This window comes from Notechis scutatus, chromosome 10 (genome assembly GCF_049901735.1).
Source record: "Notechis scutatus isolate UNSWTSFEM ecotype Mainland chromosome 10, rNotScu1.2, whole genome shotgun sequence".
Taxonomy (NCBI): domain Eukaryota; kingdom Metazoa; phylum Chordata; class Lepidosauria; order Squamata; family Elapidae; genus Notechis; species Notechis scutatus.
The window spans coordinates 9,427,101-9,452,169 of record NC_142018.1 but is presented as its reverse complement, the minus strand read 5'-3'; the positions used below and the strand labels follow the sequence as shown (position 1 = coordinate 9,452,169).

General features: G+C 40.1%; 1 protein-coding gene across 2 annotated transcripts; it reads right to left on the bottom strand.

The window, feature by feature from the left end:
• Positions 1–381: 381 nt before the first annotated feature.
• Positions 382–24,504, bottom strand: LOC113416586 (terminal nucleotidyltransferase 5C). 2 transcript variants are annotated; one of them, XM_087972062.1, is made up of 4 exons: positions 24,416–24,504; positions 23,970–24,015; positions 19,184–19,307; positions 382–3,503 (listed from the first exon to the last, which is right to left on the bottom strand). In XM_087972062.1, the coding sequence occupies exon 4, from the start codon at positions 3,482–3,484 to the stop codon at positions 2,309–2,311; it is 1,176 nt and encodes a 391-aa protein (XP_087828188.1). In that variant the 5' UTR covers positions 3,485–3,503; positions 19,184–19,307; positions 23,970–24,015; positions 24,416–24,504; the 3' UTR covers positions 382–2,308. The 2 variants fall into 2 exon arrangements, with proteins under 2 accessions (XP_087828188.1, XP_087828189.1); XM_087972063.1 differs by lacking the exon at positions 23,970–24,015 and having other exon boundaries at positions 24,416–24,486.
• Between the last annotated feature and the right edge of the window lie 565 nt (positions 24,505–25,069).

Here is a 25,069-nt window from a genome sequence, read left to right as displayed (position 1 = left end):
AGAATATATGATTAGCTCAAAATATCTGATTTTTTCTCTTTCTCGGTTAAGTTCTACAAAAATATGGTGGGAGCAGGCACTTTGGCACATGAAACATCTCTTTTCTTGTTTCATTGGGAAAAAGACACATTTTTAAAATAATGACAAGAAGAATGTGGGATTGTTGTTTTTTTTCAATGCCAGACACACAAGATTTGGTGTGTCTACCTTTACTTGAATACAGCTCTTGGGGACAAGAGGAGATTCAAGGGGTCAGCTTTTTCTTAAAGATCCTAATTCAACCACTGTTGCTCCAGTTAATATTTGGTGTGAATTTCAGAATGAGGCATTAGAAAAACCCCACACTTTTTTGAATTTTTGAAAAGGTACCTCACTTCACTTCTGTGTCTTTTATCCATCATTCTATCCCATTCTGTTCTAGAATATCCCTTTGAAAGCATGTGTATGAGCATGTGTTTGTGTGTGCACACATGCATGCACGCACGCACACACACACACACATACAATATACATGCATTTAGGAGAAGATGCTTCCTCCTAAATAAAATTCATGTGGCATATATAAATTGCCAAGCACTGCATATGGGTACCACATAAATTCAAGTCGGAATTTAAGCTACTGTTCAAACATTCATCTCAGAGATGTGAAGCATTTCATGCTATAAAAACATTCTTCAAGGGGAAAAAACATTATTTCATGGCCACGGCTGAAGAGTGGAACATGAATTAAACAGGGCTGTCCTTTTCAGTGACATTCCTGTGCCTTCTAAAACATCTTGCTCCATCCAACATACCAAAGGAAACACCAACATTAACCAATTGCCTGTCCAGTCAAGGTCTTGTTTTTCTCTCTTAAGCTTTACAGAATATAGAATAGGAGATTTGGAAGGGACCTTGGAGGTCTTCTAGCCCAACCCCTTCTCAAGCAGGAGACCCTAAACCATTCCTGACAAATAGCTGTCCAATCTCCTTTTTAAAAGCCTCCAGTGATGGAACATCCGCAGCTTCTGGAGACAAGTTTTATAGCTTTGGTGTCTGAAGTCTGGGAATAAACATGAAATGATTCTCATTCTGTCTAGTTCATTGCTATGGTTCTCTCTTGGCCCTATCCTTCATTGCCACATGATTCTGAGGTATGCTTGTATCAAGGTCATACTTAAACATGGAATGTGCATAGGCTGATGTGCATGTGATCTGATAGCCAGAAAGTAGTTCTCATGCATAATGTTGGGGCAATGGATGCCACCAGCTGCAATTATGTATGGGTGGTCCTTGAAGGTGAGAAAATAATAACTTAAATCTCAGTGAAGTGGGTTGTGGGACTACCTATTCCTGATCCAGCAGATACTTCATCCGGGCAATGCCAGACCTTTATCTAATTCAATTAATATCCTCACTTTCAATTACAATTCATATATGGAAGGGCAACTTCTATCTTCTTACCATTTAGAATTAAAGGGCTGGAATTCCTTCTACAAACCATAGCAGAACTTCTAAAAGTGCTCAGAAGCATTCTTTCTCTCCACTCTTCAAGTTTTGTTAGAAATCATGCAGATCACCTAGTCGCTATGAAACATCTAGAATCTTTCCTAACCTGGGCATCGCCAGATATCTGAACCATCTCCCAAAATTTCCAGATAACATGATCATTGCTGAGAACTATATGCGAGTTGAAATTCACAAGTCTGGAGGCCAGATTTCTCCAACCTGGTGCCCAGGAAAATTAAATCCAATGTTCGGCTTTAATTCACAAAATTCCCAACCAGCAATGTTTGATATTCTGGGAAATGTAACCACCATTGGAAAGGTACCAACTTGAAGAAAGCTGCTTCCATAGTCAACTCTCATGGTTGTTGCACTTTTCTTCAGGCATGGCATCATCTCCCATCCCCTTGTGACACTTGTAATACCTTATTGCCGGCTACCCTTTTCTAGCGTTGGCCAACTATTGCAATAAAGAGAGAAGAACACAAATTGGCACATGAAGAAAACAAAGAGATCATCATTTTACGGCACTAGCTGAGTATGCAACGTGTAGTTAATCAAAATACAATTCCCCCTGATGTACAAGTCAATCTTTCCCAAGCTGCCTGAAGGTTATTTCAAGGTCTGGACCAGTGGATGGACGTTTGCAATGACATACATGTACAGGTGGGTACACACACCCCAAAAGATGTCCCGCTAATCAAAAGTGGTGGGAAAATTTGCTTTAATGAGGGCTTTATTTCGAAGAGAACTGTTGGGTGGAGCAAGGGCAAAGGAAAAGTTGATTGAGCACTGATGTAAGGCAAGGAGGTTTTGTGATCGGCTACACCATACCACTTTGCATGTGTATATGGAAGGAATAGGGCTGGTAGATAATAGACGGTTGTCCATGAGCGATATAGTAATTGCTGAAGTTCCTGTCACTGATATATGGGGCAGGCTGATAGTAGCAGGTTACATTGGCTACATTGGGGATGATGTTCTGCTCTCCAAGTACTTTGAGAGCCAGAATTGCAATCATATTTAGTGTTTGCCTTCGTTCGTGGCCCATAAGGCAGACAGTACTCTCGTTCACAACTCCACGCAAAGTCATTAGGTAGTCATACTTGCTCTTCTCTTCCCCAATGAAGTGGTTGCGCAGGTAAGACTCAATCTTCCGTTGTTGCTCAGCTACATCTGGAAAGTCGATGAAGAACCGAGAACACATGTAACGTTCCAATGACTTAATCTCCGCTTCATCCGCTGGCTTAAAATCTCGGACCAGAAGATTGCTGTATTTCAAAAGACCTCCTCCACGGATCTCTTCCGGGTTCCTTGTAGCAATCAGTTTGTATTTCAAGTGGTCCATAGCTTCCTCAAAGTCTCCATACATGCTCTCAGCAATGACAGACAGCTCTGCATCGTCTGTCAGTTTGCCATTCGCATCGCTGTAGACATCCAACACAGTGTCAAGGATGATCTGGAAAGAATCTACACTGAACTCAAACTGCCGTCGTAGAGAGTTGACAAACTTGAGCTCCACATTTTTGCCACTGTTGTTGGACAGGGAGATGAGGCTCCAGCGATCATGATCTGTGGATACTTTCACCATCTTCTGAACGTAAGCCTCCTTCATGGTCTGTGCTGTGATTTTTTCCTTGTTGACACCTTTCGGTAAGAAATCCAAGAGGCAATTCAAGACAGATTCCTTCACAACCTGAAATTCATGCTCTCCTGGAAGCTCCACGCCAAAAATGATGTCCAGGTCTTTGTAGCTGGTGCCATTTTGCTTAACCAGGATGTGGCTCGCTGTGGATCCATTCAAGCGGATGTCATGGACAACGATCTTCTTCTTTATCAGTTGCTCTTTGACAACACGAATGATATCTTTTGGCTTTACCTCTAAAGTTGGAAAATTCCCTCTTCCGTGAATGGGGATCGCCTCAGTCAGCACTTGATCCAGTATTTTAATCTGTTCCCAGGTGAGATAACTGAATCTGTGATCTAAACCCTCAGTCATCCTGAAATCAGGTGGTCAACTAAGAAGAAAGCACAAAAAGAGGAAGAAGTCAGGAACATCTTAAAAGTTAATACACTGGGCAGTATGGTTGCATGACAAAAACCCAAGTTAGAATTGATTGATTGATTGAGCAATTGATTGATCTGGAGCTGGGGAAGAAATTATAACTTCAGCAATTCCACTGGCCAAGGCGATATTGACTATGCTCTTCATGCATGCCTTCAAGATTTGCATAGGGGCCATTCTCCTCAACTTCAAGACATTTATGAAGGGTTTTAATGCAAATTTATATGTGCATGTAGCTCTTTACTTAACTGAGAATCTTGAATGGACACTGACTTGAACCTGGTTTGAGAGAAACTCTGTGAAGTATTGACATAGATGCCCACCTTAGAAACCTGCCCTAGGCCTGTAAATGTTATTCTAGTGTTCCTTTTACCCAGAATGTGTACAGAATTTTGAATAAACTATTCAAAAACTAAACTATTCCCTGTCTCCTTATCTTTTTATGACTATAACTTTTTGCTTGTATCTTATTATTTATATTGTTTGCTTAGCATCCTAGTATGATTTATATTGATTGCTTATTTAGTATCCATGACTATCACTAAGTGTTGTATCTAATGTTTTATGACAAATGTATTTTTACAGTTATGATAATGATCTATCACTATTGTTGTATGTACACTGAGAGCTTATGCACCAGAGACAAATTCCTTGTATATCTAATCACTCTTGGCCAATAAAAAATTCTAATTCTAATTCAATTTCTAATTCTAATTCTAATTCCTAATTCTAACTCTAATACATTCTAATCCTAAATGTCCCACAACATAGTATGGCTCATAGTTTTTTGTTGCAGTTTGAAGTAGAGCAGCCTACTGTGAGTCACGGTGGCGCAGTGGTTAGAATGCAGTACTGCAGGGTATTTCTGCTGACTGCCGGCTGCCTGCAATTTGGCAGTTCGAATCTCACCAGGCTCAAATTGACTCAGCCTTCCATCCTGGGTCAAATGAGGACCCAGATTGTTGGGGGCAATATGCTGACTCTGTAAACTGCTTAGAGCACTGTGAAGCGGTACATAAGTCTAAGTGCTATTGCTGTAGTTAACTCTGCCCACTGCCAGCAGCTCGATCCTGACCGGCTCAAGGTTGACTCCGCCTCCTAATCTTTCTGAAGTCAGCAAAATGAGGACCCAGATTGTTGGGGACAATATGCTGACTCTGTAAACTGCTTAGAGAGGGGCTGTAAAGCACTGTGAAGCGGTATACAAGTGCTATTGCTATTGCTACCTGCTAAAGCATGCAGTTAATATATAGCATTCCTATTTTGTTTTTTTCCCCATCATCTGACTCATGCAGCATAGCGGTTGAAGAGTTCTCGCATGCTTATTTATCTTAATTTGCTTGTTTCTATTAAATGTGTTGCTCGAGTGGGAATTTTGGATTTCTTTTTTTTCCCCCTGATAGCTTTACTGCTGGGTTTCCCCCCCACCTCCTGTTCTATTCTGAATCATAGCACTTTGGCCCAGTTGGACTAATAAAAATGCACAATTCGCCACTTAGAGCGGCATTAAAACAAGCCAACCACAAGGTGTACCTAACAACCCCATGTTGACATAAGGCACTTCCACACTTACTCTGTGTGCTGCTAGTTTTACCACTCAAACACTCATTTGAGTCCTGCTACTGCAATTTGAAGCTTCAATAAATGCTGGTGGGGCCAGCTACTGCCCCCCCCCACACACACACAATTAGCGCAGATACAGAAATTGACGCTAGTTTTTCTTCTTCTTTATTTTGCAATGAAACAGGAAGGGAAGAAAATTTCAATAAAAAGAGGCAAACCAACCACTGTCAGAGTAACAGCAAAGACATTCCTGTTTAGCAGGAAACGGCAGAAGAAGAAACAAAAAACAGAGGGAGAAATGTCAGAAATAGACGCTTCTCGGTTTCAAATGGCCGAAATCAAGCCGTCTCAATTTCAGAGAGGCACTGTGAAATTATCGTGGTAATACTTTCTCTGGAGGAGAAAATGAGTTGATTGACTTGAAGTTAATCAAGTAAAAAAAAAACCCTGGGCTGGTGGGGGTTAATACACAGTAATACAAATATTAGGAAAAGAACCAAATAAGAAAGAATAGTGAATACATAAGAAAGAAAATAGAAAATAAAGAGGAGGAAGAGGAGGAGGAGGAGGAAGGAAGGAAGGAAGGAAGGAAGGAAGGAAGGAAGGAAGGAAAGAAAGAAAGAAAGAAAGAAAGAAAGAAAGAAAGAAAGAAAGAAAGAAAGAAAGAAAGAAAGAAAGAAAGAAAGAAAGAAAGAAAGAAAGAAAGCAGGCAGGCAGGCAGTTAGGAAGGAAGGAAGAAGGAAGGAAGATTATAAAGAAGCAATTTTCAATTATTTGACCTCAGTTATAAATGCATTTATACTGTCCTTTTTCTTTCAAAGTGACATCGTAATTTCTTTCTTTCCATAACCTATTGTCTATTTTCAAGGGAAAGAATATTATCAAAAATGCTCCTTTAGGCCTGGCCGAGAGCTTGACAGTATTTAAACCATACCTTTCCTGCTTTGCAAATAAAAGATCCAAAGCAAGGAATTATTTTGTTTTCCCTGAGAGATAAAAGTGTCAAGATGCTGTGAGAAGCCAGGCTGCCTGAAAAGCGAATAGCCCCCTGGGCTGGTGGTCTGCTGCCCTTTTAAGACCCCTCTCCAGCCAGAACAGCTGCCCAGCACTGAGCAGCTATAAAAGCAGAGCAGAAAAATCATCTGGGTGTTGTTGTGGAGTAGAAGGGAGGTTGTTTCCATGTGACTGTGAAAATAGAGAACTGGAAGCAGTCTGGGGTTAAGAGACAGTAGTAATTTACTGCTAGTAGCAGCAACAGTGGTAGACCTGGGGGAAAGGAGTGGAAAGCAATTGAGATTGCTACCCAAGGAGGTTTAGGTTGGCCCTCTGGGGATTTGGAAGCTAGGAGTTCACTGAATTTGGATATTGACAAAGGAACCTGTTACAGATGCCTGTCTCAACCTTCTGTTAAATTCTGATTTGTGTCCATAAGAAACATGATTTTGAATTCACAGGCAGAGGCTCTTTGTTCTTAAACCAAGATATGATACAGATCCAGATTAACACAGTTGGAAGGGGTCATCTAGTCCAACCCCCTCCCCCAAGCAGGAGACCCTACACCATTTCTGACAGATGGCAGTCCAGTCTCTTCTTGAAAGCTTCCAGGGATGAAGCTCTCACAATCTCTGATGAGTCAGAAAGCAATAATACACTTTTAGTACCAACTTTCTCTATTCCGATACTCTCCCTTGTGTGTATTTAACTACAACTCCCAGAATTCTTCTTTAACCAAGCTGGTGTTAGGAAACTAATATCTAGGCTGGAAGGTCAAGTGAGGACCTAGCTTAGAGCCTTGTATGGAATCAAGAGGCATAAGCTTTGACCTTCCCCCAAGATCCATGAAGCCTATCTGGTTGTTCCCAGGGTAAAGCAAGGAGTCTGGAGAGACCCTTGTAACTTGGGTAGAAGACAATCACAATTACTTGCTTTAGCTATTTATGAGTGCCTCTGGTTACTTGCATCTGACAGCTGTTGAACCATCGAAGTAGCCCCCAATTTAGGGGTTGTTATGCTATGCAATGGGAAGTATCTTGAATGCTTTAGGCATACACATCAACTGATCATTGATAATTTAGCTCAGATTATATAGCTCCAGGGGTGGGCTTTAAATTTTTTAGCAAGGGGTTCTCTACCTGGTTCCTGGGTGGGCGTGGCCATGGTGGCTATGGCATATTTGGCCTCCTGTACCATGGTGTTGGGGGGGGGGTGTTTTTGCCCTCTCTGGGCTCCGGAGGCTGTCTGGAAGCCAGAAACGGGCCCATTTCCGGCCTTCCCGAACTTCCAGGAGGCCCATTTCCCCCCCTCCCTGAGCCTCTACTCACACCCTGCACTTACCTGCATCCAAAACAGGCCATGTGGGGACTCCTGGGAGGGGAGGGGTGGGCGTGGCCAGCCAGGAATGGGATTTGGGGGTTCTCCAAATTGCACAGAATCTTAGCTAGCTTGAACCCCTGTGAACCCCCAGCAGCCCACCCCGAGTGAAAATGGAGGGAACAAATGAGTTAACATCATTCCAGAGAGGAGAGAGATCTTCGTGGTTTTTCAAAGTTGCCCCTGGTCTTTATTTATTCTTTGTAGCCCTCCTTTGAGCAGTCATTTGGAGCAAAGGATTTAAGTTAATTAACCTCCGCCTCTCTCTCGAAGGAGGAGGAGCAGGAGGGAAAAGGAAAATGGCAAAAGAAAAATTAAAAATCATGTTTCTGAACGTTGCCAACAGAACATTTGGGAGGCATTGTTTTCATGGACATTTATTATGGGTTGCTCTAAAATTAAATGTTCCAATGTTGTGATTTTAAATCTGAACTCTATGGATGTAATTAAATGAAAATTACACAGCTGTGTAATTAAAGGTTGTTATATCAGTTAAATACACCATCAAACATGGCAGGCAAGCAGTTTTTATTTTATTTTTTTAAAAAATTAAGTTATGATTATAAGTTTGTTCATTTCCACTCAAGAGATCATCTGACTAGTAACAATGACCAATTTTTGCTCATTTATCCACTACAGAATTTGTGATCTGGCAATATTTGACACACTTCTAGAAAGTTACTTATTGCCTGTTCAGTTTTTCCAGGCTTGCTACCTCTCTGATCAAAAGACCAAGTGTGATCTGGTGTCATAATGTTTCATTACACAAAATGGGGAATTGGACATTCTTCAGGTTGTGGGTAGAATAACGTGGTTGTGGCTGGAGTTGTGGGATTGGGAAGAACAATGGAACGAAGGAAGAATTAATGGACCTCTTTTATTTATTGAGCGTATGGCATATCATATATGAACTGTCTACCTGTCTGTGTCTGTGTGTCTATCTATATCTATATCTATCTATATCTATCTATCTATCTATCTATCTATCTATCTATCTATCTATCCATCCATCCATCCATCCATCCATCTCTCTATCTATCATCCATCCATATCTATCTATCTATCTCTATCTCTAACTATCTATCTATCATCCATCCATCTATATCTATCATCCATCCATATCTATCTATCATCTATCTATCTATCTATCTATCTATCTATCTATCTATCTATCTATCTCCATCCATCCACCCATCCACCCATCTATCTATCTCTATTTATCTATCTCTATCTATCTCTATCAATTTATATCTATCTATCTATCTATCCATCCATCATCCATCCACCTACCCATCCATCCATCCATCCATCCATCCATCTATCTCTATCTATTTTTCTCTCTATCTCTCTCTATTTATCTATCTCTATCTATTTATATCTATCTATCTATCTATCCATCTATCTATCTATCCTATCTATCTATCTATCTATCTATCTATCTATCATCTATCTATCTATCTATCTATCTATCTATCTATCTATCTATCATCTATCTATCTATCTATCAATCTATCTATCTATCTATCTATCTATCTATCTATCTATCTATCTATCTATCTATCTATCTATCTATCTATGTATCTATGTATCTATCTATCTATCTATCTATCTATCTATCTATCTATCTATCTATCTATCTATCTATCTATCTATCTATCTATCTATCTATCTATCTATATCTATCTATCTATCTATCTATCTATCTATCTATCTATCTATCTATCTATCTATCTATCTATCTATCTATCTATCTATCTATCATCTATCTACATTTCACCTAGATTAGTAGAACACAATAAAATATAAATGTTAAAAAGTTCTATGTCCAAATACTAAAGTCTAGGCCAGGAGTGACAAACTCACGACCCACGGGGTGGATGCATCATGCACTGGCCACCGCCACCCCCATTTTAGCAAAGGGGGAAAAAGTCACAATACGTCACATGACAACAACGTGACACTGCGAGTGTGACACCCTGGTCTAGGCCATTTAACTGTCAAACTGCAAAACAACTTCAGTGGAAGCCATGCTTACTTCTGCTTTGTTTCTTGGTTGCCATTCAAGGGGGGAGGAGGGAGAGCATGGGGAGAATTCAGGAATGTGGTGCCTCAGCTGGCTAGCCATAACATCTATCAGCTGGCGTGAGACTGAAGCCTCAGAAGGGCCTCGGTTAGGTCAGCTTTAGGGTTGACGCCAAGGTCTGTCAATGGACACCTGTTGAAGTTGAGCGGGAACTTACATCTGGACTGGATTGGCCCATGTGACCTGAGAGACATGGGGGAGGGGATATCTCATTCTTTAAACTATCCTTAAGCAAGGGAATAATTTAGAGGTAGCTTCACTTTCTCTTTCTCTTTCTCTATTATTATTATTATTATTATTATTATTATTATTATTATTATTATTATTTACAACTATAAGTATACAACACAGTGCAACCGTTTTGGCGTTACATTTGCCATACATATAAAAATATTACTAGACCATTAACATTCATATTATTGATACAATAGTTACTTTTTGATTCTATTCATCCTGGCTATTTTTGTTCCGACCTTCCCTTCTTTTTGCAACCCGGATAAAACTTATTCCACATTCATAATAATCTGATTCCCCCTTGTTTTTCAATTCTAAAGTGAGCCTGTCCGATCCTGCACAAGGCCATTATTTTCTTTATTATCTCTCTTTCTGATGGTATGATTTCATTCTTCCAATATTGGGCGTATAACCATTCTCACCGCAGTCAATACATGTATTATTAAATATGTTATACCTTTCCTATAATCTTCTGTCATTATTCCTAAGAGAAATAATTCTGGCTTAAATGGAATATGCTCTCCCACCATTTGCTCCATCCAGGTCTGTATCAATCTCCAATATTTTCTTGCAGAGTTACATGTCCCCCACATGTGATAGAATGTACCTGGTAGGTCCTTGCACTTCTAGAGCTAGTTTCACTTTTCTAAGTGCCGATATGATGTACTCAATAAATGATCTCTTGAACCTGAAGAAAATGTTAGGGTCCTGATTTCCCAGAGTTCATTACTCGGAACTATGACACTAGCCATGGAACAACAGCCTAATGAAGTGAGTTGGGGTGAGAAAGAAGAACTGGTGCAAAGTCACCCAGCCAACTTTCATGCCCAAGACAGAACTAGAACTCACAGTCTCCTGGTGATTGGTCCAAAGTCACGCAGACAGTTTTCATGCCTAAGGCAAGATAGAACTCACAATCTCCTTAGCTTCTAATTGCTGCCTTAACCACTAGATCAAACTGACCCTGTTTGAGGACTTTTAAAGAATTATTATAGGTCAAAGACACTTGTAGTTGGCTGAGGAGAAGCCAATGTTTAGAAGTAGAAGGCTAATTGGTATATAGAGTTCCAGCTTAGCTTCCTGGCATCTCCAAGCATCTGGAAAAACTGCAGCCTGGAACCCCATCCTTCAAAATATCCGATGAATTGTCGTGCACATTAAAACATATCTTTCCCAGATATGGACTCATTCATCAATCTATCTTTTACACTCATGCACCTTGTTCAAATTTTGCTTCTAAAATTAAGTTAAGGCTCAGATTAGTTCCTGGCTGACAGAAAACAGAGATGAAGAAAAGAGTAGATGACTTATAGAGAAACCCCTGGAAAGAGATGCAGCTGCCATGGAAACCAGAGATAATGGAGCAAATCCTGAAGCCTTAGATAGGCATAGATGTAATCAAAGGCCTGCCTGCCTTGTGAGTCAGAAAACAGAAGAGCATCGGACTGCATGCTGAAGGATTTTAGGGGAAAAAAATTGATCCTCTGTTTGCTAAAATTCAGGACATATAAAGCAAAAGAGAAAAGACAACACAGGCTTTTAAAAATTGTGATAAATATTTCATTTAAAATATGGCAGACCTAACCAAAATTTGACCAAGCCTAGCTCTACTGGAGGAATTCTAAGCATCCACTCTGGAGGAAGAGAAAAACAAACTTGATGGGATTTAGTTGATTTAGGATAATATCGATGTCCATCGTAGCATCCATTTGGAAAAATAGAATAGAATAGAATAACAGAGTTGGAAGGGACCTTGGAGTTCTTCTAGTCTAACTCCCTGCTTAGGCAGGAAGCCCTACACCACTTCAGACAAATGGTTATCCAATCTCTTCTTAACAACTTCCAGTACTGGAACATTTCCAACTTTTGGAGGCAAGGAGTTCCACAGGTTAATTGTTCTCACTGTCAGGAAATTCCTCCTTAGTTCTAAGTTGCTTCTCTCCTTGATGAGTTTCCACCCATTGCTTCTCGTCCTGCCTTCAGGTGCTTTTGAAAATAGCTTGACTCCCTCTTCTTTGGGGCAGCCCCTGAGATAATGGAACACTGCTATCATGTCACTCCTAGTCCTTCTTTTCATCAGACTAGACATACCCAGTTCCAGCAACCATTCTTTATATGTTTTAACATCTAGTCCCCTATCCAGTCCACCCAGATCCATATTATGGCTCTGGATGGAATAGTCTGACTACATTCCACTCAGCTATTTCTTCTAAACAATTACTTACAAGAAAACCACCTTCAAAACTAAGTTAAATCAGTCTTCAAATTAAATGGATGGATATTGTATGTAAAGTGCAATATTCCTCAAAACATCTAGGTAATTGCCAGTAAAAATGCCCAGAAATATGTATGCAATATGTGATTTATATGGTTTCCTATAAACATGCCATATATTGATAAGAGAGTAGTACAGTGGTTAGAATGCAGAATTGCAGGTTATTTTGCTGACTGCCAGCAGTTCGATCCTGACTGGCTCAAGGTTGACTCAGCCTTCCATCTTTCCGAGGTAGGTAAAATGAGGACCCAGATGGTTGAAGGCAATATGCTGACTCAGTAAACCACTTAGAGAGGGCTGTAAAGCACTGTGAAGTGGTATATAAATCTAAGTAAAATCAAGCAATAAAATGAGTCATCAAGAGTCAGACAATGCAAGCCATCAGTTTGCATGTAAAAACTGAATTTTTTTTTCAGGATTTTGAAAAAAGAAAATCTAATTTGCTTGAAAAATTTAATTTGTTTGAAAAACTATAGAAACTACAGAAACCTGACTATAGAGACTATAGAAACCTGGACACTATTTCAGTGGAGAACGTGTACCCCCTCCCCTTGATGAAGGATATGTTGACCCACTTGGCCAAAGGGAAATTTTTTACAAAACTTGAGAGAAGCATACTACCGGGTTTGAATTAAGGAAGGGGATGAATGGAAAACTGCTTTTAACTGCCCCATGGGTTGTTTCCAATTCAACGTTCTTCCATTTGGCCTACAGGGGCCCCCTGCAGTATTCATGCAAATGATCAATCAGGTGTTGCATGAACATCTATACAAAGGGGTGTTGGTTTATCTTGATGATATTCTTATCTACACGGAGACTCATGATGAACATGTGAAACTAGTGCGGTCAGTTCTGGAAAAACTTCGAGCTGCTGAGCTGTATGCAAAGTTGTCCAAGTGTGAATTCCACCAGGAAAAAAATTGACTATTTAGGTTATCGCATCTCACATGATGGCATAGAAATGGATCCGGGGAAGGTTCGTGCCATTTTGGAATGGGCCCCTCCCCGCACCAGGAAACAACTTCAAAGTTTCTTGGAATTAGCTAATTTTTACCATCAATTTATCCCTGGTTTTGCGTAGATTGCAATGCCTTTCACAAATCTCCTAAAAAGCCAAAGGGGAGGTGAAACCGAAGCCTAGTAAACCCCTGGAGTGGTCCATGGAATGTCAAGCCGCTTTTGAGAAGCTGAGATGACTGTTTGCTGCTGAATCAGTACTCAAGCACCTGGACATGGACGCTCCTTTTGTAATCCAAGCCGATGCGAGTAGCAGTCGGGGCGGTGTTACTACAAGCAAACGAGACGGGGACTCTGCAACCATGTGCATATACTTCCCGTAAACTAACGGAAACAGAAAGAAGACGGGCCATCTGGGAAAAAGAAGCTTTTGCAGTTTGTTGGGCTCTGTTAACCTGGAGGCATTTCTTAGAAGGGGCAAAACACCCATTTGAGGTGTGGACGGATCATAAAAATTTGGAGGCTTTGAAAACGCCTCGGAAGCTGTCTCCCAAGCAAGTTCGTTGGGTGCAGTACTTTAAGCGCTTTAATTTTTCATTGAAGTACATTCCAGGGGGGAAGAACTTCATGGCAGATGCTTTATCTAGATTACCTCAATATAACAGCGCTCGCCAAGAAGTGGTACAGCTGATTGTCCCAACCAAACAGTTGGCAGCTCCAGTGGTTACCAGAGCCCAGAAAAAGAAGGAGGTTGATTTATCAAATGATTTGACTGCACAGTTAAGAGATGCTCTTAAACTTGATCATTGGTTCCTTGCTCACTCAAATAACTGTACGGTTAGAGATGGATTGGCATGGGTGGGGGCCAAATTATATGTGCCAACGAAGCTGAGAAACCAAATATTACAGCAAGCTCATGACTCTAAAGCCGCTGGTCATTTTGGATTCGTGAAAACCTTACACTTGGTTAAAAGGCAATTTTGGTGGCCTACCTTGAAAAAGGACATTGAGACTTATGTAGCTAGTTGTCCTATTTGTGCCTCAGCCAAATGGCCTCCTGGTAAACTAGCAGGCTTACTACAAAATGTGGCTAGACCAACGGCTCCATGGAAGGAAATCTCTATGGATTTTATAGTGGAATTACCTGAAAGTGGGGGGAATACAGTTATTTGGGTAGTAACCGATTTGTTTTCCAAACAGGTACATTTCATACCTTGTCCGAAAATCCCATCTGCAAAAACGTTGGCTAAACTGTTTATTTTACATATCTACAGGTTACATGGAGTTCCTGAATGCATAATCTCAGACAGGGGTGTCCACCAAGTGGCCCTTGTTTTCCTGGATGCACAAAAGACCTTTGATAACCTTAACTGGGATTTCATGAAATACCAGATTAATCTGATGAAATTTGGTGGTAATTTTGCAAAAATGCTAAATTCAATTTATGCCACACAAAAGGCAAATGTACTGATAAATGGAGAAGCTACCAAACCATCTGAGATAAAGAAGGGTGTCAGGCAGGGATGCCCGCTGTCACCTTTGCTTTTTATAACAATTCTAGAAACATTATTGGACAGAATTAGATTGAACAAAGAAATTAAGGGAACAAAAATTAAAAGCCAAGAGTACAAATTACAAACATTTGCGGATGACATGGTATTTGTCATAGAAGAACCAATAGATTCGGGACCAGTATTATTAAATTAAATAGATAAATTTGGCAAATTGGCAGGATTAAAAACTAATAAGGAAAAGACCAAAATGCTAGTTAAAAACTTAACAAACAGTAAACAAAAAGAAATAGAGGAAATGATGGGATTACAAATTGTAAATAAGATTAAATATTTAGGCATTTGGCTAAGACCTAGAACATCAACCCTGAGGGAATACAACTATATCAAATTATTGCAACAAATTGGAAAGGATCTGGAAAATTGGAGTAAAATGCAAATCTCATTATTTGGTAGAATAGAAATGATCAAGATGAATGTTCTACCCAAAATTTTGTATTTATTTCAAACAATTCTGATATTATTGGATAAAAAATTCTTTAAAGACTTGGACAAAATTGTTATGAAATTCATTTGGGCAGGGAAAAAAACGAGAATAAAAAAAATCTATCTACAAGACAATAAAAGCGGAGGTGGCTTTGGACTTCCCACTTGGGAGACCTATTACAAAGTGACAGCACTAGTGTGGATAAAGGATTGGATTAAATTGGGAAACAAAAGAATCTTAACAATTGAGGGCCATGATTTACAAATAGGGTGGCACACATTTTTGTGGAACCCAAATAATAAAAGCCATTCATATTTTTCCAGACACACTCTATGTAAACCTCTGATTAAAATTTGGACAGATAATCAGTAGGAACCACTACACTAAAATTCCGAGGTGGCTTTCAACAATGGAGGCGATGTTCCATCACAACACAATGGATATTAGCTAAAAGCTCAAATACCAGCAAATTCTAGACAATGAGGGAAAGCTTAAATCGATTCAGGAGTTAGAAACTCAAGAAATAATTATTGACAATTGGTCCTACTTTCAAATAAAAATGAGATATAATAGGGATGTAAAAGAATATGGATTTGAAATAAAAGACACCCCATTAGATAAAATACTCCTGGGCTCGGAGAAAAGTATGATATCTAAATTATATAATTATCTATTAGAATACGAATTGGCTGAGGAAATTGTGAAAGGACCAATGCTAGCCTGGGCAAAAAACTTCGGTTACAATATAGATTTGGACGACTGGGAGGAAATCTGGCAAAGGAATCTTACATTAACAAAATCAATACCACACAAGGAAAATCTATATAAAATGATATATAGATGGCATCTGGCACCTTCTAGATTAGCTAAAATATATCCAACAGCAAACCTAAGCTGTTGGAAATGTAAAGAGAAATTTGGTACCTATTTCCACCTTTGGTGGACATGCTCTGAGATTAAAAAATATTGGACAAGGATAAGAATATGGATAGAAGAAATTATTGAATGCGGACTGGAGTGGAAACCGGAACTGTTCCTCCTGGGGATGATTAAAGGGGACTATCCTCCCAAAGTGAGGATCATCCACTTACTAACAGCGGCGTGAATTTCTTTGGCACAATATTGGAAAAGGCCCAACGTACCACCGATACACATTATTATTCCAAAAAAGAAAAAAGAATGTGCCAAAATGGAGAGGTTATGCTCAAATTAAATGGGAAGGATGATTCAGAGTATTACCTGGTCTGGGATAAATGATACAGCTGGATAGAGCTCAAGAAAAAGAGTGTACAGAATAAATGAACCCAGGAAACATATTATATATCGTTGTATATATTGAATGTATAAAATAATGGTTTCAAGCTTCTCTTCTATTACATAAACTTATGAAGGTTTTATTGACTAAATAATACAGTCATAATCCAATAGTAATAGTAGAGTAACATGTGTTATTTATTAATTAATATGTAATCTATAAGAGATAAGGAATACTTGCCAATTATTATTTATTATTGCTTATTATGAACTATCAAACCTAATATCAAATGTAATAGAAAGAAATATGTTTACTATTCTATTTGTACATTTACTATTTTTTATTTCTGTATATTTGTATGTTTGTATCTTTTTAATCTTTAAAGTTTGTTTTAATAATTAAAATATAAAAATAAAATAAAAGTCGGCCTAATGCACTCAACTCAGGTGCATCTACAATAATTGGATGCTCATTTTAATAGCAACATAAAATAACTTGGCAGCCATTTTATTTATATCTGAACTCATATCTGCAAGACAGTTAAATTAAATAAAATACTGTAAATGTAAAGGTAAAATACATTAATTTCTTCCTGAGAACCTCAAAAGTAGTTGATCTATGTATTCCTTCTATGTGCCTACATAAAGGACATGGGATAGGAGAACACATGTCACAGTTTTAATGGCACCCAAGTCACAAAATAAAATGCTACTAAAAGACTGGAAATTGGCAACACCCCAAAATTGTGAAAAGATCTGATGGTGATATGAAACTTTGTGGACAGTGCTTCTCACATCATCTCATCCCATGAGTAAGAAATGGAAAAATAGAAGGCTCTAAAAGGAAGAGGGCATGCAATAAAAATGAGTCAATCTCTTTTAGTAGGGACTCTCAAGAGCTGCTCCCATTAAGCTAATGTCAACAACCACATTGAGAGCCTTTATAATACTACCTTATCTCAAGATAATGCATGGTTGGCTACGGTAATCTTTTCATGCTATTAGCACTCTAGTCATCTCAATCAAACGCTTAATAAGTAACCCATAACCATATGCTACTTTGCTTTTAGTAAAATCTGGGGGGAAATGAGGGGAAGTATACAAGGAGCCAACTTTCAGCTTAAAACAATTCTATTTTCTAAGGATTTGACAGGACAGATTTTCCCCACCTTGTCCCTCAATCTCTGTACATGGTATGTTGGTGGCAAACAATAGGCTCACAGGGAACCAATCTTGTCATTGATTTTAAAAAAAAAAAAATCTGGAGCTTTAGCAGGGATATTGTTCTGTCTGTTGTAATGCCTTGGTTGTGGAATGGTCCTTCCACCTTTTCCCACTTAATTGGGAGTCACTTTTAACAGCTTTAGGTGCCAGAAGAGAAATGCTGTATACGCCAGATGCTATATTGGCTAGAGAGAGAACAGAAGTGTTTAGTGTTCAGGACCTTGGACAGTTCCACACACCTATGCCTGGGGGGCTCTCTCTCTGATGCTACCCGAGTTAAATCAGGAAGGGAGACATGGGAATATTCTAATCTAATGTATAATTGGTAGAGTGTCTCACAAGCCCCTCCCACTTTCCTGGGCAGATAAAGCTGGAAGGTATCTAACGAGGGAATCCATCTCTTGCTGAATCAGCTTGCTGGTGTTCAGATTCCTCAGTGTGATTGATTGAAATCCATTTATTAAATCTGGTGTGGTCCTTTAGGGCATCTCACAGTGCTAGTTCAGAATATAAGATTATTTTTCTTGATAGAGCACTGATGGCTCAGAATCTAGGATTATTTTTCTTGAGAGACTATTGAGACTATAAGATAAGGGCTATTGACTGTGGTTCTAAATGTATTTGTAAATAAATTTATGAGCTGCATTGCTTTTGGTGAATTCTTACCTTTTTTTCCCTTCTGCTTTGCATATGACAGACAATGAGGATTTTATGAAATGCAAATACAGTACAATACTTAAGTTTTTCTCAATCATTTGGTATGATTCTGTGCTGATGACTGAGGCATATTGGTGTAGAAAAGTTGTGATAATCCATCTTTAGAGTAGAGTAATATAGAATAGAATAGGAATAAGAATAACAAAATAGAATAGAATAGAAAGAATAGAAATAGAAATAGAATAGAATAGAATTCTTTATTGGCCAAGTGTGACTGGACATAAAAGGAATTTATCTCTGGTGCGGAAGCTCTCTGTGTACATACAAACAACAAAGTAATATAACCATAAGATACCAATAGGAGAAGGTAATAGAAAAGATGAAAAGAATAATACTAATACAGCCCTACTACATGGGTAAATATCCTTAGGCATAAGACAGTACTGTAGCAATTAGGTATCCATTACAGTGATGGCATGGGGGATGGACTCTCTCTGTATCTAGTTTGTTTTGGCATGCAATGCCCTATAGCGCCATCCCAAGGGGAGGAATTGAAACAGTTTATGTCCAGGATGTGGGGGTTCTGTAGATATTTTCTCAGTCCTCTTTCTCGCTTGGGCAGTATACAGGTCATCAATGGAAGGTGGGCAAATGACTCTTTTCCAAAAGAGTCATTTGCTTTTACCCAAGTGAATGACTCTTTCCCACTTTTAATAAGATTAGTTCAGTAGAAAATCTGGTTCATGAGATACCACGAGAAGGGGATGAACTGTGTTCAATTGTTCAGCTCTGTCTCATAGGTCAGGAATCTATAAAGAATGATGTTGTTTATTGGACCTGATAGGTTGCTGTGCAATACACTTGTAATTTTTTTTTCTTGGTGAAAAATCTCATGTCCCTTGAACATTTGCACTGTCTCACTGGTTGCAAGATAATATCTCCCATTATTATTACTACTACAGGTGATCCACTTGTCCAATATAATTTCTAGGAAGAAGAGAGCATTTAAAAAACTTACGATGGTTGGATTCTTGCCAAGCATGCACTTCTACAGAATTAATGTGATGATTCACTGGATTTTTTGGCAAAAATACAAACTGTCATCTTGCCACAGATAAAATCATGAACCTCCCAAGGAAATGCTGTGGAATAAAACAGACAATAATAGAGAACTTTGTTATATAATGTCAGTTTGGTCACAGAGTAAGTCAAATGTTAGAATTATTAATTCCTGTATTCACAACATCTTCTTAAGAACTTAGGACAGTCATGATTTGTTAGATTTATACCCATTTCCTTCAGCAGCTCAAGGTAATGAACATTACACTCCCTGCTCCACATTTTCCCTACAACAGTCTATGAGCCAAGTTGAGCCGAGAGAGAGAGTCCAATTGGTCCAAAGTCTTTAAGGATCAAAAATTAGATTTGCTGAAACCATATATGTTGTCAACCCCAAGACAGAAACAGGTGTAATTAAAGCTTAAGATGGAAGACCAGAACAATATTCAAGAGCTTTACAGACTGGGTGGAGAAAACTGGTGGGTAATATTAACCATGGGCTGGGCTAGCAGTTACCAAATCTGCAGTAGACCGAGTTTATACCCAGTTGGACCATTAGCATCCCTTCCCATCAAAACAATGTTTTTCATCTTTGCTTGAAAAGTTACACTAAGAAAACCCAATAACTTTGTTTCCAGTTTTGACTGGAGTTGGTAAGTCATTTGGGTGCTGCCCTGCATTTCTTAAAGGAAATCCAAGGAAAATAATAAGGACAGCAGATAGTCATGACTAACTCAAATTTCATTACTTTTGACGAGTCTACTTACTAAGTAAGTCTACTTACTAAGGCTGGCTTCAATACTATTGTTCAAAACCCAAAGTTTTGGACCATTTAGACTAATTTTTGATGATACAAGGATGCCAATGCGCACACTTGCCAGTAGAGACATGAAAAACCCCATCCCAACCGACTGAGCAGTTTAGAAAAGTCTGACAAAACCTCCTCATTTCACAGAGTTTAACAATGCTGGAAAGCAAAATGACAAGATGTTCATAAATGAAGCTATCAGGGCCAAGGCCAGTGGCCAGGAAGGAACAAAGCATCCAGGTCTTCTCCTAAGTTAATGAGAGGAAAAGATACGGGGAAAGAAGCTTGCTTCAATTACATCCAGAAAATATGAAAGGAAGGAGGTTTTCTTGACAGAAAGCCTCGGTCTGAGGCCATTCATAAAACTGCAATCATTCATTACATGTAATAGCTGAGTTTGAAAGAACTGGACAAGTCTTTAAAATTGAATCAAGAAGGCTCAGACTGACATCTGCAAGTGTTTCTTATGTTTCTAACAATAGACCAATGATATATTTTATAATGACACACTGTCTAATTTCCTTCTTTGTGCAAAACAAGCTCTTGCATTGTGAAAAGAAATGGGGACAAGGGAAAAAAAATAAAACCCCACGGGTCTGATTCACACAATACATTAAACTTCAGTGGCTTAAATGAAAGCTATTAAACCAACATCCACCAGAACAAAAAGGTTTCATAACCTTCTTTCTAAAAAAATATGTAGATGTGGTCAATCAAGATATTTATTTACAATAAAGATATTTAAGAAGAAGGCAAGAGCAAATCACTTCTGAAATCTTGTCAAGAAAACTTTAGGAACACTGACTTAAAGGCACACACAATAATATTGAAGCCATCCTTAAGGTCTGGAATAGGTCGACTCATCGACAGTAGTGAAATTTGAGTTAGTCATGACTAGCTGTTATCATTATTATTATTTTCCTTGGATTTCCTTTAAAAAGTGGAAGCATCCAAATGACCAACCTGCTCCAGTCAAAATTGGAAACCAAATTATTGGATTTTTGTAATATAACTTGTCAACACAATACACACACACACACACACACAAGACTCTAAATTGAAATGGATTTCATTTGGATAGCTCTTGATTCATGTAGAAAAGCAGTTTTCATGCAGCCTACCAGAATACAGCAGTTTCACCCTGTTCTCCTACATTTGTGTTATTGCCCGAGATCTAAAACTGAGCTCCCATGTAAAAACAAACCCTAAATTTGCTTTTGAGGTTTGCTTTCAAGCCAAGCCAGAGATAAAATGAAGGATGCTGGGTTGCCCCACAACTTTGTGTTCTACTTCTGCTCCAGCGTGCTGTCGCCCAGCTCCAGCTGTGATGGAAAATAAGAAAGATGGAAAGAGGCTTAAGAGAATCCGATGGCTTCTTCCAAGGGATAGCTCTAGTGCTGATTCATTGCAGCTTTGGGCTACTGACTCCTTGGAAAAAAATAAAGAATGTGGAAAGGTACAAAGAATCAAATCCAGGGAATAAATTGAGAAGGATCGTGTTAGAGAGAGACAGGCTATAATAGTTACTCCTGCTTTTGACCTTCTTGAAGTTCTAAGCTCTGGACTGCAAATGCTTAGACAACTTCAATCAATCAATGACCCGGCCAGGAGGAATGAATACATCTGATCCAGCTCAAACTGCTTCTGATTGCTTGAAGGGGGTGTGTGTGGAGAGCAAATCCCTCAGACCAATGATTCATTCAGAAAATTCCCCTGTCACCAGAGTGTCATTGAGACGGTTGGCAAGGATAATTAGGAGGTGAAATTTGAAAGGAAAATCATCTCGCTGTGACAGCAAAGTTAATCATCCAAGTTTTTTTTAAAAAAAAGGAGGAAAGAAGGAGAAAAAGAGGAGAAGGAGGAGGGCAGATCCATAGCTGGACATTCAGTGGTTGCCCAGTCATAGTTTCCCATTGCTTTGTTGCCTCTCCCAGCTCAACCAACTCCTCTTGCAGAGTAGAACTTCTCAATGTGAACCTCTCCACCAAGCACGAGGGGGTCCAGCTGAATGAAATCACAGAAGTTCTCTCCCTAATCTGTGATTTCCCTTACTGCTCTTCCTGCTTCCACCCTGAGGAGGACACGTGGGCAGACACATGGCTCTGGAGGGGAAAAAAGAACTAGCTGTGGATCACATACGCATGATCCTAGAGAAGAAAGAAAAGCACACCGTTTATTACACCACCCCATAATAGTCAGATCTTGGGAATGGATCTGGAGCAGGGGTCTCCAACCTTGGTCACTTTAAGACTTGTGGACTTCAACTCCCAGAATTCCTCAGCTAGCTTTGGAGTTGAAGTCCACAACTCTTAAAGTAGCCAAGGTTGGAGACCCCTGGTCTGGAGGGGTTTGGGGATTGGTGGAAACTTGTCTAACCCAGGTGGTGTTTTTTTTCTCCACTAAGAGGAAAGTGCATGAATTTTACTAACAGGACAAAAGTGATCTTCTTATCAAATGTGGGGATTTTTTCCTGTTTGGACCAGGCTGAAACAAATCAGAGTGGATGGCATAGACACTCTGTGCTTTATGGATTTTTTAATTTAAAAAAAAAACCTGAGACACTCATTAATCCACGGATGACACCGAAGGAATTCAGCAAGGTTCACAATAATAAAATAAAAAACTCAACAAGTCCCCATAGAGTCCTGGGAATTCAGAAAGCTGCGTTGCTTCGTTGAGCCCCCAAATGGCTTTTAAAGGAAAGGCAGCTGAAGACTTTGAGTGCTCTATCGATTATAGAGCAGTTAAGAGTATATTTGTATCCACTTTTAATTACTGACATTCTACAACTAAGGGGTTATATTCAGAGATTAAAACCTGTAAGCATAAAAATTGCTATTGCCTCTACTAGTTGCAGTTCTCATTACAGAGCCTAAGTTCAAGGAATTCATAAAGACAGGATTCTTTACTTAATAGAAAATGGTTGTCTGGAAACCATACAAACAGGAGCACAAAGCCTACAACATCTACACAAAGCCACATACACTGGTTAGATCCTCGCATGTCTTTCCCCAGTTTGTGAGTTCCATAAAATCAGCTCCCATGAGTATCCATTGGTGTAGGATACTAAAAGATAAATACATTCTTAGAGCAACAGGTACACAAAGACAGTTGCAACCTACAGAAAAGCAGTTAAAGAATGGTTTTTTTTAAAAAAAAAAACTAAAATGCCATCCTTTTATGACTTCTAGAATTGGGACAGCTTGTCTGGCCTAAAGCAAAGCAACAACAGTAACAACAATAGACACATTGTTTTATCTGAATGGACATGTTTATAAGTGTAATTTTTCTCATAATGTATAGGATAATGAAGCTGTAGCATATATAGGAAAGTTACAGAAATGAAAGACATAAATCTAAATATTTCCATTTAGTGGTATAAAAGTTCCAGCCCCAACCCCCATTTAGTATAACAACATGTATTGGTTTTAACTACTATTCTTGTCCTTTATCTTCCCGCTCCCCAAATCTCACTCATTTTAGTGAATCTCTTAGAAAACTAGAAGTATCTAGAGACTTTTTGAGATTACAAAATTCAGAGCTTAGCAAGGCAAGCCTTTCCTGCTAGTAATGTTGTACCTTTCCTCCAAATTCAGATTAACAGAGTTGGAAGGGACCTTGTAGGTCATCTAGTCCAACCCAAGCAGGAGACCCTACACCATTTCTGACAGGTGGCCGCCCAGTCTCTTCTTGAAAGCTTCCAGTGCTTTCATGGATATTGGATTCCATGGGTAAATATTGAAGGCAAGGCTCTGGGGAGGTGTTCCCGAGGTCCATCACACTCTCCTTGGATTGTTTCCTCCAGATCGAGAGGGTTTCCAACAATGGCTTGCATGGATTTCAAATCAGGCTGTTTAACCTAACCATTTGCTGGCCTCGATTGGGTTCAAAGCCTGTAGGCAAAGGGGTTGGGCTAGAGAGAAAGCCAAATACTTACCGATGAAGTTGGCTATAGAAAGGGGTCTTGAAGTTTTAGCTGGGACCTAAGGGAGAGAGAGAGACCTTCTTGGCCAAGATCTGCAGAAGAAGGCTACATTCAAAACTCGGAGCTTCATGTGAGGAGCCCTTATATTGGAACCGTGAAGTATTTGAAGGACTATGTCGAACTTCCTCTGGTCAGTCTCCCGGGTCTCCCGAATGCCTTCCCAATACAAGGACCCTTTTACACAAGGCTCAAGAGTTTTGAACGCTGCCTTCTTTACCAACGACGTAGATCACAATAGCATCTTCTTCTTCATCATCATCATCATCAACAACAACAATGGCAGGACTTCTTAATAGCAAAAAACCGATGCTACGAAATGCTTTGGGGGGGCGCCTCTCTGACTCCAAGCTCCCTTGTCTTTCCCGCCTGCTCCTCTGCCAGAAGAGCCAAGTACTCACCGGGACGGCCTCGTGGAAGCGGCAGCTTAAGGTCCCCCCTTCTCCCCGCTGGCGTCCCCCAAGCCTGCCGGCGAGGGGGTGGGGAGACGCGCCCCTCACTGTCCTTCTCTTCCCTCCGTTTCCTCCCAGAAATGGACGGCTCAGCCCCGAGCTGGTAAGGAACGCCGGGGGTGGGGGGAGAGAGCAACGATCGCAAGGTAGCCCAGGACCCTCCAGTCCCCCCAGAGACGAGGGGGAAATGGGGGGCAGGAAGGGAGACCCGACAGCCGGGAGCGGGAGGGGAGGGAGGGGGAAAGAGAAGCGCGGAGTGGCGGCGCCGAGGCTGCTGTCCTCCTCCACGGTGGTGCTGAAATGCGCCCCGACCCTCCCGCTGGCGGCTCGCCCGCCTCCCGCGGCTCAGCCCTTGTAGCGTAAAAGAGTGCCCATGGCAACTCCGCGTCACACAGTTTGAGGTGGGGCTGCCGGCCAGGGGCATCCACGCCGCCCTGCGCCCCGGCGGAGAGAGGCGCAGGCGTTGGGTGGCTGGGTGGGTGGAAGAAGCCTCTCTCCAGGCCGGCCGGTAGCCCTTCGCCCGCCCCCTCCCGCCTTCAAAAAGCGTCGCCGCCCTTCCTAAACACGATCGAAGACAACTTTCTTTTAGGGGGAAAATGATGG

What these genes read in the sequence shown, in the direction of transcription:
- LOC113416586 (XM_087972062.1), bottom strand. Translation starts at nt 3,484, where the DNA reads ATGACTGAGGGTTTAGATCACAGATTCAGTTATCTCACCTGGGAACAG.